The 19,591-nt window shown below is 38.9% G+C and overlaps 2 protein-coding genes across 12 annotated transcripts in view; one reads left to right on the top strand and one right to left on the bottom strand.

The window, feature by feature from the left end:
• LOC115263194 (SCY1-like protein 2) overlaps nucleotides 1-19,591 on the top strand; it is a 447,209-nt gene that overhangs the window by 202,734 nt on the left and 224,884 nt on the right. The window lies entirely within an intron of this gene.
• Nucleotides 9,229-17,572, bottom strand: LOC109430839 (general odorant-binding protein 72). Its single transcript, XM_019706932.3, has 3 exons — nucleotides 17,338-17,572; nucleotides 17,074-17,241; nucleotides 9,229-9,429 (listed from the first exon to the last, which is right to left on the bottom strand). Exons 1-3 carry the CDS (start codon nucleotides 17,425-17,427, stop codon nucleotides 9,232-9,234), a joined length of 456 nt encoding a protein of 151 aa, XP_019562477.1. The 5' UTR covers nucleotides 17,428-17,572; the 3' UTR covers nucleotides 9,229-9,231.

The following is a 19,591-nucleotide window of genomic DNA, read 5'->3' on the forward strand; positions in this document are numbered from 1 at the left end:
ATCATAATATTCAACTAATAGTAATACATATTGAACCTAGTGGGGTTTGCTTTGCATCCATTTGCATCCAAGATAATTATTGAGCCTTGAAAAACGGCTATTTTTAACTAAAAAATAGCCATAACTAACCCTATTGCCATTTTAGAACCCTATTCGCTTCTACAAAGTTGTTTTTTTGACATTTTACACAACTTTGTAGAACATTGCACCTTTCTAAAACTGCGCGTTTTCGAAATATATGAATAAAACGATTTTTGGGGGGTCATTCATAAAATACGTCTGTATCTTGAAGCAATGTAGAGATAGAGGGTTGGTGTCTTCGGCAAAGATATTTGTATTGAGCATATCTACAACTTTGCCGAAGACACCATATTAAAAAAACGTAAAACAAAAAAGTTGGATTTTACAGCGCCGCCTGTGGCAAAGTTGCGAACTAAAACTAAACGCCATTGGACGCGCCCTATTTTTATAAAATTTTCATCCGAAGACACCATGCCAATAAAATCACGTTTAAAGACGCTATTGAAAAAAGTTCACGTTTTTGGCCATTCGTCCCACTGTGGACCGGCTCGGCGGCCGGTCGGTTCTACGTTGTCGTTTTTACAGCGCATTCGTATAAGGAGCGGAGCGGAAAGAAAAATTGTGGGATAAAACCATTATTTATGCATGAAATTGATCCGTTTCCGCAGTCCTGCCGTCGTGGTACGCCATTCTACTGATACTGAGCTATCCCGAGTCAGATGTAATGCTTGTAAAATGTTATGCTCTGGAGTTTCCTGTTCGAATTAAGTATGGTAGGCAGTCAATACTCCATGTCCAATAACACCTCAATCGCTCAATGTTTCAATGCTTCTCCTACAATATGATCCTAGACTGTCATGGTAAAATCAGAGCTCGTTACTCATGGCTACAGAACTTCAGCAGGGCTACTGGTACTTCCGCTTCAATATTACGCCTTATTCAATTTTTTTCGGTGAAACTCCTCAACAAGCTATTACAGTAATGTCTCAATTTTATCACCCATTCATTAATTCTTCTAAGGACTCTTCCAGTAGTTTATTATAGAATCCTTTAGAGAAATTTATCAGAAGTTTCATTGACAATTTCGTTTGGAATTCTACCACTATTTTCTTTAAAAAAAATCGCCATTTGTTTCAAAGTGTCATCTGCAATTCTTCTAGCCTAGAAGTTCTAGGGATATCTTCGTCAATTTCCATAGAAATTGTTTAAAATGCTTTAGAGATTCTTCTAGCATTGTTATCAGGTATTGTTTAAAAAAAAAATTCAACAATTTAATCAGGAATTCCTCCAATGATTCCTCGACTTATTCCTCCAGGGCTTCCCCGAGGAAATCTCCCAGAAAGATTTTCTAAGAATTTCTCCAAGTATTCCAGGAAATCATTAAAAAATTTCTCTAGCAATTCCTTAAGAAAATCCTTCCGATTTTACTTCATGTTTCCTCACGAAAATCCTCCAGAAATTCCTCCGAAGATTCCCCAACAATTTCACCCGAGACAACTTTGCGCTTCTCTCCCTGGGTGCCAGAATAACTAAGCTAATTTCTCAAGGGGTTCCTCCAGATATTCCACTAGGGACTAAAGTATTTCCTCCAGGTATTCTTTCAGGAATTACTTAAGAAGTCTTCATGAAAATTTTCCAGGATTTTTTCCAGATAACCATTCAAAAATTCCTCCTATAATTTCTCTAAAAATTACTCAAGGGGTTCATCCAGAAATTTCTACAGAATTTTCTTCAGAAACTGCTCTACGAATTTCTCCCGGAGTATCTCAAGGCATTCCTCCAAGAATTTGCCAAACAATTCATCCAGGAATTACACCAAGAATTCCTCAAGATAGAAATTTCTACAGCAACTCCTCCAGAAATTCCTTTTGAGCTTTTTCTACATTTCTTCGAAAATTTCTCCAAAAATTTTTCCAATAAATTCCTTCAGGTTTCCTGCAATGAATTCCTCCAGGAATACCTCCAAGAATCCCTCCAGGAATTCCCCCATTAATTTCTTTGGGATTTCCTTTACGAATTCCTCTAACAACTTCTGCAGGAGTTCCTCCAAGAATTCCTTCAGAAGCTCCTCCAAGATTTTTTCCAACAATTTCTACAGGAACTTCTACAACGAATCCTCCTAAAATTATTTCAGGATTTCATTCAGTAACTCCTCTATTAATTACTTAAAAAATCATTCAGGAAATCCTTCAAGTATTCCTTCAGGAATTCTTTAAAGAATTCATCCTGGAATTCCTCCAAGAAATCTAAAAAATCCTCCAGGCATTGCAATAGGAGTTTCTCTAAAAAAAATCTCCAGGGATTCCTGTGAAAATCCCTCCAGGAATTTCCCAGATAAGCTTTCAGAAATTCCTCAAGAAATTCCCCCAGGAATTCCTCCTGAAATTACTCAAGACTTTTTTCCAGGAATCCCTCCAGGAATTCATCCACGAATTTCTACAGGAATCCCTCAAAGAAAATTTTCCTGGATTTCATCAAGGAGTTCCATCTGAAGTTCTTCTATGAATTCTTCCAGGAACATCCCCAGAGATTTCTCCATTATTTTTTTTTTCATGGAGTTCATCCAAAAATTCGTTCGGCATTCCTCTAAAAATTCTTCAAAGATTTCCCCAGAAATTTCTTTAAAAACTTTTTAGATATTCTTCCACAAATTCCACCAAGAGTTCCTTCAAGCATTTCACCATGAACTCCTTTAGGAATTCTTCCAGGATTTCCTCCGAGATTTCCTTAGAGAATTCCTCCAGCAAGTCCTCCAAGAATTCCCATGTTAATTATTCCACGAATTTCTCGAAGAATTTCTTCACTCAATCTTTCAGAGATATTTCTAGGAGTTTCTCCAGATTTTTTCTTAGAATTCCACTAAGGATTTCTTCACGAATTCCTCCTAGACATTTTTCCAAGAATTTCTTCCGGAACTTCTCCAAGAAAGCATTCAGAAATTCCTCCAGAACTTTTTCCAGGTTTTCTTTGAAAATTCTTTCAGGGATTTTTTCCAGCAATTCTTCCATGAATTTCTCAAATAATTTCTGTAGAATTTTTGCTCGAATTTCTTCAGGAATTCTTCCGAAATTCGCTACATAGATTTCTCCAAGAATTTCTTCAGCGAATTCTTCATGAATACCTCTAGTAACTTTTCCAGAAAGTCCTCCACAAGACATGCCTTCAACTTTTTTCCAGATATTTTTCTACAAAATCGTCTAGGTTCTAGGAATTCTTTCGAGAATTCCTTTAATAATTGCTTTAAGAATTACCCTACAAATGACTGCAGGTATTCCTTCAGAATCCCAGGAGGTATCACTGGAGTAACTCCTGCAGAAATCCCAAGAGTAACACTTTAAGGAGTTCCTGGAAGATTTCCCGGAGGCACCTCTGAAGAAATTCCTGAAGGGATCTGTGGAGGAGTTTCTGAACGAATCCCTGGAAAAAACCCTGCACGAATTCCAGGAGAAATTTCTACAGGAACTCCTGGAGAATCCTCTGGAGAAATCTTTAAAAAACTTCCTGGAGAAATCTCAAAACGAATATCTGAAGGATTTTTTGCAGGAATCCTAAATTAATTGTTTTGAGAAATCTCTGAAAGAATTTCTGGAGGAATCCCTGGAGAATTCCATGGAAGAATTCGTGGGCGAAATTCTGTAGAAAAACTTGGAGCAATCACTAAAAAATCCTTGGATTATTCCCTGGAGGAATTCGTGGAGGAAACTCTGAAGCAAGTTGTGGTGGAATCCCCGGAAATATTCCTGGGCAATATCTGGAGGAATTCTTCAACAAAATTCCGGAAAAATTCCTGGAAGAATTCACGGAGGAATTCCTGGATGGTTTTAGGAGATGAATTCTCGGAGAAGTTCCTAGATGAATTGCCCGACGTATTTGGATGAATTTTCGAAAGAATTCCTGCAGAATTCCCTGGAGAAGTTCCTTAACGAATCTCTGGAGGAGTTCCTTGACAAATCTCGGGAGAAAGTCCTAGAGAAATCTCTTCAGTAATTCATGGAGAAAATCATGAAGGAATTTGAAAAGAAATTTCTGGATGAATTTCTCGAAAACTCCTGGAGAAATTCCCTGAAGGAATTCCTGGAAGTAATCCTGATGGTATTACTGAAAAAAAATCCTAAAACAATTCCTGGAGAATTCCCTGAAGGAATTTCTCGATAAATCTCTGGAGGAACCCGGAGGTATCTCTGGAGTAATGTCTGGAGAAATCCTTGGAGACGTTTCTAGAGGACATTTTTTTTTTTTTGAACAATTTGAAAGAAGATTTTTTGAGCAATTTCTAGCAAAATTCCTAAGGGAATCTTGGAGAACTTGGAGAATTTCTCCAGGAATTCCTTTAGAGATTCATTCAGGAATTCTTCTAGAGATGCATCCAGACTGCTCCAGGGATTTGTTTAGCTACTTCTCCAGGAATTTCGCTGGAATTTCTATAAGATTTCCACGGATTCCTCCTGGGATTTCTGCAGAAATTTATCGAGTGGATTTCTCCAGGAATTCCTTAATTTGTAACCTAGGAACTCTTTCAACAAATCTTCCAGAAATTCAGGAATTTCTCCAGGAATTATTCCAGGAATTTCTCCAAGAATTTCATTTGGAATTGCTCCGAGGAATCCTCCAGGAATTTCCTCAGAATTTTCCCAAGAAATTTCTCAAGGTAATTCACCAGAAATTTCTACAGAAATCTCTCCAGAAATTACACCAGGAACTCCTTCAGGAATTCTTCTAGGAATTTCTTCAAAAATCTCTCCAGCAAATTCTTCAAGAATTCCTCCAAAATTTTCTTCCAAAAATGTCTCCAGGAATTCCTCTTAAACTACCGCTAAGAATCTCTCAAGGAATACTTCCAAGAATTTCTACAGGAATTCCTCCAAGACTTCTGCCGAGAATTCTTCTAAGAGGCCTCCAGAAATTCCTCTAAAATTCTTCCAGAAATTTCTCCAGGGATACCGCCAAGATTTTCTAGAAGAGCTTCTCATGGAATTTCTTCAAGAATTCCTTCAAAAAATCCTCCACGATTCTTTTACAGAACTTCCTTAAATAATTTTGCCTAGAATTCCTCCAAAAACGCTTCTAGAATTTCTGCAGGAATTCCTCCAACAAATCCTACAGGAATTCGCTTCTAGGAATTTCTCCAGGAACCTCTCCAGGACTTTTTCCAAGATTTCCTTCAGGAATTTCGCCATGAATTCTTCGAAGAAATCTTACAGGTACTCTTTCGAAAAATTATTCCAAGAGTTCTTCCAAGATTCCTCCAGGACTTTCCAAGACTTTCGCAAACAACTCCTCCAACAATCCCTCCAGGATTTTTTCCAAAAATTACTCAAAGGATTCTTCCAGGAATTCCTTCAGGAGTTCCTGCATGAATTTCTTCAGAAACCTTCAGAAACTCATACAAGAATTCTTCCAGGCATTTCTATTCAAATTTCTCCAAGAACTTCTACAGGAATTCCTCCAGAAATTTTTCAAGGGATTCCCACAAAAATTACTTCTTCAGGAATTCCTTGAAGAATACTTTCAGGAATTAATGTAGGGATTTTTCAAGAAATTCCCCAAGAACTCCTTCAGACATTCTTTCATATATACCTTCTTCAGAAAACATCTAGAAAAACCTCAAAAAAATTCCGAAGGGATTCCTCCGAGAATCGCTCCTGGGGTTTCTCCTGGAATTCCTCTGAATATTCTTCCAGAAATTTATCCCGGAATATCGCCAAAAACCCTTCAGAAATAAATCCAGGAATCACTTTGTACACTCCTTCAAGAATTCCTCCAGAAATTCCCTAATAAATTCCTCTAGGTATTCCTTCAGAAATTACTCAAGAAATTCCTACAGGAAGCCCTCAAGGAATGTCTTTCATAATATATTCCGGAATTCCCCGAAGAATTCCTCCAGGTATTTAATCAAGAAATCCTCCTGGAATTTCTTCAGGAATTCCCCCAATAACTTGTACAGGAATTCTCACAAGTATTTTTCCAGGAACCCCTCCAAGACTTTTGTCTATAATTCCTCCAAGAATTCATCCAGGAATTTCATCAAGATTTCCTCGAAGAGTACTTAGAATGCAAAAAAATCAAGAATTCTTCCAATAATTCCTGCATGCATTTCTCCAAGAGGTCTTCCAAGAATTTCTACAGGAATTTCTCCAGATATTCATCAAAGTATTCTTCCCGGAAATCTTCCAGAGATTTTTCAAGATTTTTTTTTTCAGGAATTTCTTAAAGAATTCCTATTAGAGCTTCCTCCGGGAACTCTTTCTAGAATTTTTTTTAAGAATTCGTCCAAGAATTCCTAAATAAACCACTTTAGGAATGCTCCCAGGAAAACCTCCACAAATTACTACAGAATTTTTTATAGAAAGCCCTCCAGGAATTGTTTCAGGAATTCCTCTGAAAGCTCCACTAAGAATCTCTTCAGGATTATCTCCTAGAATTCCCACAAGAATTCCCTCAATAATAACTCCACAGCTCCACGACATCTTCCAAAAATTCCTCATAGTATTCCCTCCAGGAATATCGCCAGGAATTTCTCGTGGTACTTTTCCAAGAATTCATCCAACGTTTTTTTCAATTGAATCTTTCAGTAAATCTTTCTTGAAATCCTGCAGAAGTTCCTCAAGAAATGCCTACAGGAATACCTCCAGGAATTCCTTTGAAACTTTCACCGAGAATTCCTCCAAGAGTTTCACCAGGAATTCCTTCAAGAATTCTTCTGAATGTTTTTCTCTAGGAATGCCTCCAGGAATTTCTCCGAGACCTTCGCCAAGAATTCTTCCAAGAATCTCTGCAGTCCAGTAGTTGGACTTATACGGCGTAGAAGTGCGTGGAATGTGTCCTTTCATAAAGAATTGTGGAAGTGGAGTTATTTTGAAAGGATTTTTTGGAGGATTTTCAAAAGATTCCATGAAGTAATTTCGGAAGGAATTTAAGGAAAGTTTTATAAAGATGTTTCACAACAAATTTCGATAGACAACTTAGAAGAAGTTTCTAGGAAAAACTATGAATTTTCCAAAGGAATTTCTGGCAGAACTCCAGAAGCATTTCAAAAAGAAATGTTCGAGGACATTCCTGGCAGAATTTCTTAAAAATTCCCTAAATGATTTTCTGAAGTGATTCTTGAAGGAATTTCCGAGGGAATACCTGGAAGACTTTTTTATAGGAATCCATGGAATCATCCATCAATTTTATGGTTTTTAATCAATCCTTCGATTAACTCTTGGAGGAATCTCTCAAAGAATTTCTGTAATCACTTAGAAGTAATTACATAAGAATTTCTTCAGATATTCATGGGAATTTTTTTCCCAAGATTTTGTAGAACAATCTCCTTATGAAATTTCTTAGGAATAGCTAGTGAAATATCTGAATGGAGAATATTTTCGAATGAACCTGATATAGATTTTTTCAAGAGCCGGTAGAGAAATTTCTGGTTCAATCCTCGAATGAATTTGTGAATGATATTCCAGAATATTTCAAATAAGTAAAATATCCTCCACCGATTGAAAGAAAGTTAAGCAATCGCTAGATAAATCATATAAAAGTAAAATATAGACATGGATTCGTATACTGGTCTTCTGATTGAGAGGCATAGCTTCTACCTACTGAGTTTCAAGATGAGAAAGGTATAATCTCTATGGATTTAACTACAATTTTATCCACTAGAAGTTCCTTAAGAAATTTAACCACGAATTCATAAAAGAGGTCTACTTATAACATCCTACACGGATTCCACTAGAACTTCCTTCAGTTATTTCTTAAGGCTTTCACATAAAATTTCTCCAATTCCACCCGAAATTCTTCCAGGGATTCAACTAGAAATTCCTCTAGATATTTCACCAAATATTACTGCAAGGATACCACCTAGAATACCTCCATGGATTCCACTACAAATTTCGCCAAGGATTCGCCTAGGAATTCCTCAAAAAATGAGTTTTTCCAGGGATTCCACTTGGAATTCCTCCATAGATTCAACCAAACATTCTTCCAAAGATTTCACTGAAAATTCCCGCGAGGAACTCTATTATGCTTGTACCTGGAATGCCTCCAAGGATTCAACTAAAATCTACCCCAGGGATTCCATTAGGAATTCATCCAAGGATGTTTGCAGGGTCCTTCAGTAATTTCCATGAGGAAGTTGTCTAGGGACTATTTCAAGGACATTCTCCAGAGATTCCACCAAAAATTTCTCCAATGATTGCCCTAGCTAGTTATTTCTCCCAACTCGGGATGGGATGCGATGGTGGATGGTGTCTCGCAGAAAGGTACACGACTCAGAGACAAACGCCAAGACTGCCTCTTTCATTCATTGCGTTGCTACCCTTGATGACCCGTTTTCCATTTATAAACCCGGGCACCGGCACTAGGTAGGTTGGTAGGTAGGTAATGATATCCTGCAGGCGACGACGACATTGGCGGCGGTGGTGGAAGGTTTCCTACTTACCTTTACCGGTCCGGGTCAGGGGAACTAACGCAGAGAAGCACGGACGCATCACGGACCGACTAAGACCGGAGGACGATCTTCGGTTGGCGACCGGAGCGGAGGTGGAATGAAATACGTGGAATTGAGATTAATGGCACCGCCAGAACCAATTAGTAAGATGAAACGAAATGCTACTGCCTGGACGACTTTTGAGTTCCGCTCGGATTCTTCTCGTTTTATTGGATTGTTTTCTGCGGGGGGTCACTCTGAGATGGGAAAATGGCTCCCGGTAGTAAGTATCAAACGAAGACGTCATACCGAGCTGCTCAACAGGTTGCAAATTTATGCGGAAGTTTTGTCTTCCGCCCTCTGTGTCCGGGTCTCGAAGCTCTAGTGTCGCATCCGTTGTAGGTTATTTTTACCTTTCCGGTGAGGGAGGTGAAGACTAACAAATGAGATGAATGAATGAACTTTTTTATTTACACTTTCAACTTGAACTGCTGTTGAGTGGAAGCACCTAGCTGTGATCAAAATTATTTATAAACGGCTTCAGGAATAAAAATAGATAATACATTCTATCATACTTCAGTAGAACAGGGGTTTCTCAGACCTCGCATCGTTATAGAGATTTGTGCATTAAAACGCATTGATTTCATTTTTGGTACGTATGGGACATTTATTTTTATTTTTCCAACAAAAAATCCTCACACTAGCAGGTGTTAAAATGAGTCACACTTACAGATAATCTTACACAAGTAATCACATGAGAACAGCAGCGACAATTGATCCTTAAGTTACTGAATCTACTAAGGGAAAACGAATTTCGGATTGTTTGTCGCAACACATTGGGCAATGGCGTACGATGCATCGCAGTTATTTTTGATTCCGTCGGAAGCAGTGCGACAAGCATTCAGGGCTACTCGCATCGGTTCGGCCAGCTCATCCGGCATGATGGTGTCGATTTGTTTCATTGCAGCGTCGTAGTTCAGTTTTCCCTTTTTGACCTGGAAGAAAATAATTGGCTTGTTGAAAATCAAACATTTCGAACACTAAGTGTACTGGAAAGGCTTATATGTTTACTCAAAAAATGATTTTTCGAAAAAAGGCTCGGATGATCAAGCCGCACATACCAATCAACTCAGTTAGACGAATTGAGATGATGTCTGTATGTGTGTATGTATGTATGTCTGTGCGCAAAATAAGTTCTCTCACTTTTATGGCACTTCCCATTGGCTAATTTTTCGGATCATAGTTTGAATCGAAATGGATTTTTACCGCATTTTTTGCTATTAAAATGGTCCGGATCGGTCAAGGCGTTCCGGAGTTATGGTCATTTCAGTGATCCGTACCAGCATCGGTAGAACTGGTCGTATATAAAACTGAACCTAGCCCCATCATGCGATTCGTCAAACGGTGGCGATTTTTGTAAACTTTAGCATGGTTGACGAATTATGTGCGGAAATCAACACAAAAGACCAGAAGTTCCACGATGTCGGCCTAAAATTCAAGATGGCAGCCGAAAGTTCAAGATGGCGTCTCCAAATTCATGATGGCGACTGTTTAATAGAGTTTTAGGCTCCTAATGCATGCAATATGGGTATATTTTATATGGAGAAGATATCCTGAGTCCAAAAATGGCGACCAGAATATCCAAGATGGCGGTCAAAAATCCAGGATGGTGGCTTTAAATTCAAGATGGCGGCTGTTTAATGGAGTTTTAAGCTCTAAAACCATGCAATATGGGTATATTTGGTATGGGGAAGATGCCCGGAGTCTGAAAATGGCGACCAGAATATTCAAGATGGCGGTCCAAAATCCAATACGGTGGTTTTAAATTCAAGATGGCGGCTGTTCAATGTAGTTTGAAGCCTTAAACCCATACCATATGGGTATATTTGGCATGGGGAAGATGTCGGAGTCAAAAAATGGCGAAAAGAATGTCCAAAATGGCGATCTAAAATCCAAGATGGCGGCTTCAAATTCAAGATGACGACTGTTTAATGGAGTTTTGGGCTCCAGAATCGTGCAATATTGGTAAATTCGGTATCGGGATGATGTCCAAAGCCCAAAAATGGCGACCAGAATATCCAAGATGGCGGCTCCAAATTTAAGCTGGTGGCTGTTTAATGAAGTTTTAGGATCTAAAACTATGCAATATGGGTATATTTGATATGAGGAAGATGTCCAGAGTCCAAAATGGCGATCAGCATATCCAATATGGCAATGCTAGCTTCAACTTCAAGATGGTTGTTGTTTAATGAAGTTTTAGGCTCTAAAACCATTCAAAATGGGTATATTTTTCGTAGGAAAGGACTCCAAAAATGGCGACCAGAACATCGAAGATGGCTATCTTAAATCCAAATTAACGGATCCAAATTCAAGATAGCGGCGAGTTTGTGGCTCAAATATTTTAAGCCAGATAAACGATATGATTTCTGGTATCATGAAATGGATTTCTGTTAATTGTATGAAAGTGTGATATACATCAACATGTCACTTCAGTTTTATTGAAATTTCGAAGGCACGAGAAAGGCGCCATCACCGCTAGGTGGATTAATTAGTTTTTTTTTATTAAAATCTTACACATGTCGGCACCGCAAATGACGAACCGTTCAAATTATTTCCCAGATCTTGACTACTAACTGGTGCAGACAGGTGGCCAACTTTTCCGGGCCCATCTTGGTGAGTTCTGCTGCGATACCGTCCTTACCAGCCGCTTTGTTGTTTTTGAGCTGGTAGATGGCATCCTTAACTTTCCTTAGCGTGGGAGTTGGCTCGTTCCCGTCCTCTGATGCACCAACATAGCCATTTCCTCCGCTGCCTTGATCTCCCGTACCTACATTCTCTTCGCTATTCAGGTGCTCGTCGAAGTGCTGCTTCCACCTTTCGATCACTTCACGTTTGTCCGTCAGGAGGCTCCCGTCCTTATCCTTGCAGATTTCGGCTTGCGGCACGTAGCCTTTGCGGGATGCTTTGAGATTCTGGTAGAACTTACGTGTTTCTTGTGAACGGCACAGCAGTTCCATTTCCTCGCACTCCGCTTCTTCCTGGCGGCGCTTTTTCCGTTCTGCGTCCTTCTCTTCCAGAACCGCTCTGCACTCCTCGTTGATCCAATCGTTTCGTCGACTCCTTTCCACGTACCCGATGGTGCTCTCGGCTGCGTTGTTGATGGCTGCTTTGACTGTACTCCAACAGTCCTCTAGAGGGGCCACATCGAGCACACCCTCGTCCGGCAACGCTGCCTCGAGATTCTGCGCGTATGCGGTGGCGACATCCGGTTGCTTCAGTCGCTCTAGATCGTACCGGGGCGGCGGCAGGTACTGTACATTGTTAATAACGAATAGTTTTGGGCGCAGTTTGACCATCACCAGGTAGTGATGTCGATAATGTCGGAGAAGTGCCGCCCATCAATCAGAACGTGGTCGATTTGCGATTCCGTTTGTTATGGTGATCTCCAGGTGTAACGATACGGCAGGCTGTGCTGGAATAAGGTGCTACGAATGGCCATGTTCTTGGAGACGGTGAAGTCGATGAGGCGTAGGCCATTTTCGTTCGTCAGCTGGTGGGCGCTGAACTTTCCAATCGTCGGTCTGAATTCCTCCTCCTGGCCTACCTGAGCGTTTAGATCCCCTATGATGATCTTGACGTCGTGGTTTGGGCAGCGGCCGTACTCGCGTTTGAGCTGCGCGTAAAATGCGTCTTTGTCATCATCAGTGCTTCCGGAGCGAGGGCTGTGCACGTTTATTATGCTAATGTTGAAGAATCGGCCCTTGATCCTCAACCTGCACATTTTTTCGTCGATCGGCCACCAACCGATTACGCGCCTCTGCATGTCGCCCATCACTATAAAAGCTGCTCCTAGCTCACGGTAGATGGTATGATTACCTCTAAACGCTCGCACCATGGATCCTGTTCAACACACCTCCTGCAGCGCTACGATTCCGAACCCGCGATCCTTCAGTATATCGGCGAGTATGCGGGTGCTCCCGATGAAGTTGAGAGATCTGCAGTTCCCCGTACCGAGCTTCCAATCGCAAGTCCCTTTTCGTCGCTGTGGTCGTCGCCATTGGTATCGGTTCGCATTCTTCTCTTGTTGATTTTCCGGTGCTAGTCTTTTTTACGGCTGGCTCGCAGGGCCTGACATCAACCCATTAACCCAGGGAGCTGGGCTTACCTTCCCGGAAGCTACGGGATCTGCATTGGTATTTCCTCCAACAACAGTGCTCAATAGCTATGCTCAAGCGCCAGTCTTGAGTGTTATGTTTATATAAACTTTTTACTTAAACAGACATCAACTCAATTTTGCACAAAATACAGATGGGACTGACTTGCGTTGCAAGACACGGCAGTGTATCAATAAATGAAATCTAAGAAAATCTTATCATTTCGCACGTGGGCTCATGGATATATGAACAGAAAAAAATTGGAAAAAAATTCAGAGTTGCCTATTTTCCCGGAAAACTCATGTGGATTTTTATTGTTTTCCATTGACACTACTCACTTTGAATAATCATAACTCAAGAACGAAGCATCATAGAAACAAAATAGAAATTTTCTCAGAAATATAAAAAAAATATGAGCTGGAAAAAGTTTTCCATAAAATTTTCCACAGTTGAGAAAATTCGTACCTAAAGAAAAGCCGGAAAAACTATGCCCGTACTCGTGGAAAATTTTCAAAAACATATTTTTGAGAAAGCTATTTCATAAGCTGATTTTTTTGGATTGCACTTTTTTTCGTTTTTGAGCTATGGCTAATTTTGTTGAAAAATGTCTAAATGTGGCATATAAGCCTTTTATTGAGAAATCATAACTCAAGAACAAAGCATCGTAGAAACAAAGTTTTATAATGAAAATGAAATTTTCTCAGAAATCCAAAAAAAAAAAAGAAATGGAAAAAGTTTCACACAAACACTTAACAAATTCATAACACCATAAAGAACATAAAGAAAATTCATAAAGAACAGCCAAAAAACTATGCCCGAACTCGCCGGATATTTTCAAAGAAAAATATTTTTGAAATGGTAGTTTTATAAGCTCTGATCGCTGAAATTTTTGGAATGCATTTTTTTTTCGTTCCTGTGTGATAACCATTTTTTTGAAAAATAACCACACAATATGGGCTTACATGGTCATTTTTCTCAACGGTGGAAAATTTTGATGAAAACTTTTTCCACTTCATATTTGTTTTCGGATTTTTGAGAAAATATACTTTCATTTTCAAAAAAAAAACAAATTTGGACATTTTTCAATCAAATTGGCCATAACTCAAAAACGTAAAAAAGTGCTTTCCAAAAATTTCAGCGATTAAAGCTTATAATAACCTTCTAAAAAATATTTTTTTGAAAATTTTCTACGATTTCGGGCATAGTTTTTTCCGGTTTTCCTTACGATTTTTTTCAACTGTGGAAAGTTTTGTAGAAAACTTTTTCCAGTTCATTTTTTTTTATTTCTGAAAAAATTTGCTCCCATTTCCTAAAAAAAAACTTTGTTTCTAAGATGCTTCGTTCTTGAGTTATGATTTTTCAAAGTCAGTAGTGTCAGGGGAAAACAAAAAAAATCCACTTGAGTATTCCGGGAAAATAGGCGACCCTGAATTTTTCTAAATTTTTTTGTTCATGTATCCATGAGCCCTGCCTGTGGAAAAAGTTTCATGGCAATCTGAAACACATCGGCCCAATTTTATTTTATAATAAAAATAATCCCCAAATGTCAGTGGCCTGGAATGATGTTATAGAACATCTAACAAAACAGAAGCCATTAAAACGATATGTTTGTTTCTGCCATGCAAGGGATTTTTATGCAATTCAGTACCATAATTTCTATTTTTTTCGATATTATAATGGCCATTTTTTCCGAACTGGTGCATTATGCAACTAAAATGAGTTGCATAATGAAAAATAGTTGCATAATGTTTGTTGCTGCCAACACTGCCCGAAATAAACAATGATCGTGCGCTATAGACAAATGTCATACAAAACGATTACAGATTAGAGTCATAATTGTGATACATAGAGTGAAGAGTCATGCCAATGTAATTGAGAGTTTTTTGACAAATTATGGTGTTTAATTCTAATATTCCCAAATCTACTTACAGCTAACAGTTGATTTATTCACTTGCCAAATAGATAAATATGAAGTAAACTAAAATCACAGAATTGTATCACAGTAAGTTTCAACAAGTTCATACATTTGTTATTCTAACCTTAAACCTATTATCACAGATAGATCACAGAAGATTATATATGTTACGGGGTAATTAAAAACTATTGTAAATGGAGCTGGAGACCGAATTATGTAAGTAATACCAACTGAATTATTTGTGAACTAATGGTTATCTAATGAAGCAATAAAATTTCAGCTTAAAGCTGTTTTCGCACCCGTTATACGGAGTTTGCGGTCTGCTACAAAGAATTCATCAACTATCCCCATAAATCCTCATTACCACCGTAACAATGTTCATTATGCAATCCATTTGAGTTGCATGATGAACATTATGCAACTCAAATGAGTTGTATAATGAAAAAATAATTGCATAAAATGTTGTATGTTACTCGTTGCAAAACTCGATTATTTTCAATTTTCTTCGTATTTATGCAACTCGACAAGCCTTGTTTCATAAATGTACGACTCGTGCTGAAATAGTCAACTTTTTGCAACTCATCACATAAATAGCTATTATTGAATGGATTTTTCATCAGCATATCCTTCGAGTTTGATTGAAATGATTTATTTGAACCACGAGAAAGGCACTATCACCGCTAGAAGGATTAATATGGGTCTTCAGTTAGCCTAGTGGTTAAGACTATGAATCGCCAATCCGGAGACGACGGGTTCGGTTCTCGTTTCAGTCGTGAAATTTTCTTGACTACCGTGACCGGCCCTAATTCTGCGCAGTCCCTAATTCGGCGCACTTTCTCGAATATACCGTAAAATCACGGACGCTAGTTCAATATTAGCTTCAAATATATTTTTTGAATATTTCTTCAATAGTAATGAAAAAGTTTGTGAAGAAAAAAAATTCAAATCAACGATCATTATTTGGTAAAAAAATAAAATGATGTTGCAAGTACTATAAATTGCCTGAAACTGCTAGAAAGTTGCTTCATGAGCTGAAGCATTTTGCGACATAAATAATGAAGAGAATGTCTGCTTTTCCATGCACATCCTGTACTGCTGTCTTCGAGGAATCAGAATCGGCAAAAAACAATTGAGTTTTCTTCTTCTTTTTTTAATCTTCGTGCGCAGAATTAGGAACCGGTATTAAATGGTGGTCCTAATTCTGCGCTGACATTTCAACGCTTAGTTTTGAACATATAATTAACAAACAAACATCATATAAATGCCACCATAGTTATAACTAGAATATTCTATGTATCTAGCAATCCGGTGAATGTAATTACGGCTCAACAAGTTAGTTTATGAACTTTGAAGGCTAATTTACAATTTTTGAATTTTTGATCTGATAGTTCGACCGGACTAATCATTTGTTTTAAACATTTGCTATCAACCTCGGTGGAAATTTTATGGATTCATACAAGCATTCGTCAAATGTGATATATGATGTGAGTTTACGTGGATTTTTTTCAAACAGTGGAAACCCTGGAGTTGGACAAGAAAGAAGTCTCAGTTTGCAAACAAAGATTGTGCCACCTTTTCATGGCGAAAAAGTTTATATTGCCTTTAGAAAAGAAAGTAAATTTTACTAAAATGTGCGTATGCGAATAACTAAAAAGCTTTACGTGCTGAAAAAAATCCTTTTGTGTATTATGAATAAAATTCCCTTAGCCTAGTAATCAAAGTAGGTAGTATCAATGTTGAGGGCATGCAATGTTCCGATATGGTCGTAATGTCGTATAAAAGTTGAAAATGAAGAATTCAATTGGATTTCATCTATGAATCATGTTCTCATTACAATATGTTATCTTTTTAGAGTTTTTCCGATGTGCGCAGAAGTAGGAACATTAGTGCGCAGAATAAGGAACATTCCAAAAAAGGGTGCGCAGAATTAGGAACAGAGACACACTTTAGAATTTTCATGATTTTACATATAAATTAAGTGTTTTGTATAAGAATTATATTTTTCTCTCATTTACAAAGCTAATAACTATGTGCAGTCAAAAATTCAGCCAAATTGGTTCGATTTGGAATTTGTTACAGGTGATTGAAATTGAAAAAGTCTTAGATGCGCAGTATTTGGGCCCTCCACGGTACCTGTGTATAGTTTATCATTGTACTTGCCGCACAATGTACAAATTCATGCAATGGCAAGCAAAGGAAACCCTCAAAGAACACTAAGTTGAAGCAGGCAGGACAAGTCCTAGTGGGGACGTAGAGCCATAAAGAAGAAGAAGAAGGATTGACCCGGGAGCGGTCGCGTCGTGTACTGAGTACACGCACCATGAAAAAAGCTCGTTTGTGGTACACAACGTGCGCGCGATGCCGTTGAGGGTTGCCGAAGAAGCGACTGTTCGCGGATTAATGACGGTTTTTATTCGTAAATCTTGCGGCAGACTTGAAAATTTGGAGACTATTGTATGCCCAAGAAGATGAGAATATTTTCATAACCAATTTGGCTCAATAACGCAATGTCTTATTGCATAGTACCCAACCCACCCTTAAATAACGTGAATCCCACACCAAAAACTCACCACTTGCATCATTTCGAAAATGCAATTCACATAGCACTTGAGCTCCTTATTGTCCGGAAACTGTTTATTGCCCAGCATGTTCACCAAGTCCTCACCGACTTTGAGCTTCCCAATGCAAACGTTTCGAATCATTTCACCGGTTTTCTGCATCTGTTCCACCGTGGCTTTCTATGGACGGACATAAAAAACAAACACAGAATTCACCATTTAGTATGCGGCTTCACGCCAGGTTAAGCACCAGTCAACGGGCAAAAAAATTATTACTCCCTCGACTCCGATGCCACCGGGGCCCGTCTGGAGAAGCGTGACCACCGCGCACAACCCGAAGAGCACAAGATCCACTCGTTTGGTCATTATGTCGGGTGAGCTAGCGACCTCTCGCGAATTACATCCACTGCCGTTGGCAAACGGAAACGGATACTCGAAAATTCACTGGTTGCTTCACGAGACTTCCCTTCCTCTGCGGAGAGGCTTCCCAATCGGTACTAATGCGGTCATGAATTATTCATTTTGGCTTTTATATAGTTTTGTAGGTACTGACTGACTGACTGACTGAGTGCGGATGCGACTTTGTGGCTGCTACACTTTTGCTGACGACGACGACGACCGGAAAATCTCTCGGTGAGCGGTATTGCCACACACAGCAGTGAAAGATGACTCGAAGGAAAATGTTGAAAATTCATAAAGTGTTTCGGTTGAATATGCAAAATAGCTAAATTATACGGTACTGTTATTGTGAGGGGCGGAGCGAGATTTTACGATCAAGTTCTGAGGTTTTTCGTTCGCGAATGAAGCACGCGTTCTGCAATCAGTGACATTGATGAGATGGCATTAAAGTGCGTGGAAATTTACGCTAGGTGATTTGATTGAGGTGTTTGTTGTTGGAGTTGAATTATTTTTTTAATTGCTTTCATTTCGATGCTGAATTTTGGTCGTGTAGCTAGTCTACTAGTCCAACTAGTCCCAAGAATCAAGTTTTGTCTAAACTCAATTCACATCCTCATCAGGTTAGACTCAATTCTTTTCCATCTTCTTGGCTTATCTCCTTCTAAGCTTCAATGTTCAATAAGCGCATCCACAGCTGTTAGCTGCTAACTTTCTCTAATTATCATCAGTTTTATTTTCTGGGAATCTTCCAGAAGCTCCTCCTGAGAAATCTTCATGAATTCGTTTCGAAAATCCTCCAAAAGTATCTACGTGAATTTCTTCAAGATCTCCGCCAGGGGTGTGATTCCTGGGGTTTTCTATAAAAGTTCCTACTGGAGTTCTCCCGAGAAGTTTTAGAATTCCACCAGGAGTTATTTCTGAAATTATTTAAAGTGATTCTTTGAATATTTTCTCAGGAGGTTCCTTTGAGATACGTCCAATAATTTCTTTAAGAATTACTTTATTGTTCTGCAATTCCTTAAGGAGTTTTTATTGTGGGATTCTCAGAAATCCTGTAGTAGTTCATAAAACCACGTATTACTGGCACATTCACCAAAAAGAGCCCATGTCAATTCATCACCTTCCAAATAATAATACTTCTTGGTTTTGTTTACGTTAGCAAACCATGGTGTGTTGCGGTTCCCACCAGAAGTATAAATTGAAAAATGTAATCCAACCAGAAACAACAATCGGAGCTTACCCACCTAAGAGCACTGAGCCAACTTCCCATTTTTTCCCCCACATCGTACCCATCATGGTTAGCAGTTGCCCGTCCATTCTGATCAAATTTGTACACAGGCGAAATTGAATTTTATTTCTATTTTATTGCTGAAATATTTGCTATTCCCCAGCTTCGCGCCCGCGCCGCTACCATCATTGCTCCTTGCAAACACCACCCGAACCCTTTGCTGATGGTCGAGACGCTCGCGAACCCCAAAATAACATGCCTTCCCGCCTCTCGGCAAATATTCAACGCGAACGACAAAACATCCAACTCGTGGATGGACCTATTCGTTATGCTACCAGAGCTTGTACGGCAGTGGTGTTCAATCAGGGGTGAATCGACACCCATGATCAACACTTTCGCAGTGCCTTATACTCATCCATCGAAAATAAAAATGGCAGCCTATTTATTGCACCCATAAACAACTAGAAACGCTCCAAAGAAAATCAAAAAGCGCTCCATAAAGGATGAACATATGTTCCATGAAAATGTGCAATAGGGTAATTGTTCCCATCGTTGTGGTAGTACCTAATGTTGCGGTAGTGGCAATTGAGCACTTTTTCGACTGAAATGTTACCGAAAGGCATTTTTAATAGATGTATTATGCTTAAATTATGAGATTGCACCATTTGTGTGCTTAAGATTTGCCCAAAAACCTATTTTTAAAAAATATTTTCCTTAAATTTTATGCTGCTGTGTTCCTATTGTTGCGGTAGTGTTCCTAATGTTGCGGTATCCCATATGATTTCAATGGGATACTGCAACAACAGGAACCAAAATTATTTTTTTCCTCCATAATAGGAACAGTGTGCCTAATGTTGTGGTAAGCGATTTATGATCGAAAACAGAGAGAAACGATAGTTTTTA

Source organism: Aedes albopictus, chromosome 2 (genome assembly GCF_035046485.1).
Source record: "Aedes albopictus strain Foshan chromosome 2, AalbF5, whole genome shotgun sequence".
Taxonomy (NCBI): domain Eukaryota; kingdom Metazoa; phylum Arthropoda; class Insecta; order Diptera; family Culicidae; genus Aedes; species Aedes albopictus.

Bases quoted from the DNA above. Each gene is read 5' to 3' on its own strand.
- LOC109430839 (XM_019706932.3), bottom strand. From the start codon at position 17,427: ATGACCAAACGAGTGGATCTTGTGCTCTTCGGGTTGTGCGCGGTGGTC. The intron at 17,242-17,337 runs GTAATAATTTTT...GTCCGTCCATAG, and splicing joins GTGGCATCGGAGTCGAGGGA to AAAGCCACGGTGGAACAGAT. The intron at 9,430-17,073 runs GTGAGTTTTTGG...ATTTTCTTCCAG, and splicing joins TTTTCGAAATGATGCAAGTG to GTCAAAAAGGGAAAACTGAA.